We start from the raw sequence: 1402 nt of genomic DNA, 5'->3' as shown, positions 1-1402 counted from the left end.
GTGTTTTTTTACGTACCCGGAGCTCGGCCATTTCAAGTCCCGTAACGGAAAAAAAAACAACAACAAAAAAACAGAAACTAGAAAAATGTAACCAAAAGGAATTAGGGCTAAATTTACAAATTCTTTATTTAAAAACCCCTGGAGTATATATAAAGGAGATCCTCCCAGCCAAAACTCATTCTGCCTGTTTGAAAACCTCCAGCAATGCCCATATTTACACATCCACGTGTTGTGACCTCGTGGGTGGCACCAGCAGGCCCGGACACTGTGGCCACAGAACAAACACCCCAAACCAGTGAACAGGGGGGAAATACACATTTCTGACACCATAAAGCAAACCACAGAGAGAAGACATTCAAAACACACAAGATGCAAGTACTTCCAGTGAGTGGAAATGTTTCTTCTCTTCCTATAGCACTGTTTGTTTCACAGGGGAGACACCCATTTTAAACAAAGGACTTCAACTTCTAATGAGAAGGAAACGTAAATAGTGCAAACTCTGGCCAAACCATTTCACCACATGAAAGGAATTTATGTGTAATGCAAACAAAACCAAGGAAAAATTATTGAGAGGGCAGGGCTGGGAGCAGAAGCAACGGGCCCAGCGTCACACCCGGGGGCTCAACACCAAGTGAGGGTTTCAGCTCCAACACGGGCTGGGCAGAGACATCACAGAACTGTCACCTAAACCCAGCAACTACTTAACTTCCATTTCAAATTACCTTTAATTTTCAGGTGGAGCACCCCAGAATGCTCGTCCCTGGAAGGCAGCCCAAGGCAACCCCCAAGGAACACCAGGCCCTGGCAACTCTGCTGCCTGTTGGGCAGCCTGGTAAACCCTCCTGCCCACAACTCCAAACAGCCAAAGTGGGAAAGCCCTTCCAAGCCAGATGTGTAACAAAACACATCAGGTTACTTTCTGACTAGGACATCAGTTAAGTAGCATTTTGAAAAGGTAAAGATAAATTTAAATGTGCCAGCTGTGGTTTACATCAGTTCCTAGGGCAGTTTTCCAGCATTTCTTGAATACTTGTAGCATCAGAGCTTTCACATCCAGCTGCTCCTTTGCTTTTCAGGGGGAAAAAAAGCAAAAAAGCAAAGATCTGTATTTCCTGATACACAAAACTACCAAAGGTGAATCCATGAAGTCCCCCAAAACAAACGATGAGAACAGATCAGCAACAGAAAAAGGACTTTAAGGCAGCAAGAGGCATCAGTGCTGTGACCCTCCCTTGTTTACATCCCAACTCATGTTTAACTGCAGATAATTTCTCTTCTCCCCCCCCTCCCCAGTCTCCTCCTCATCTGTTAACTGTCAGACTCTTCCTCCTTCTCATCCTCCTCATCATCGTCCTTGGCGTTGGCCTCGGATTTATCCGAGGACTCGTGGAGCAGGACATAC

General features: G+C 45.4%; 2 protein-coding genes across 2 annotated transcripts in view; both read right to left on the bottom strand.

Moving 5' to 3' along the window:
• The window catches only part of MEAF6 (MYST/Esa1-associated factor 6), a 5838-nt gene extending 5807 nt beyond the window's left edge, over positions 1-31 (bottom strand). Inside the window, exon 1 of the mRNA XM_009996700.1 lies at positions 17-31. Within this exon, the coding sequence (XP_009995002.1) occupies positions 17-31 (15 nt within the window). The remainder of the gene's footprint in view (positions 1-16) is intronic.
• Positions 32-1308: 1277 nt separating this feature from the next.
• SNIP1 (Smad nuclear interacting protein 1) overlaps positions 1309-1402 on the bottom strand; it is a 1720-nt gene continuing 1626 nt past the window's right edge. Inside the window, exon 5 of the mRNA XM_009996699.1 lies at positions 1309-1397. Coding sequence (XP_009995001.1) covers positions 1309-1397 — 89 coding nt within the window. The remainder of the gene's footprint in view (positions 1398-1402) is intronic.

The sequence above is a fragment of the Chaetura pelagica genome, unplaced genomic scaffold (genome assembly GCF_000747805.2).
Source record: "Chaetura pelagica isolate M959 unplaced genomic scaffold, ChaPel_1.0 scaffold1064, whole genome shotgun sequence".
Classification (NCBI taxonomy): Eukaryota; Metazoa; Chordata; class Aves; order Apodiformes; family Apodidae; genus Chaetura; species Chaetura pelagica.
The sequence above is the reverse complement of the archived record's forward strand: the minus strand, read 5'-3'. Positions and strand labels throughout refer to the sequence as shown.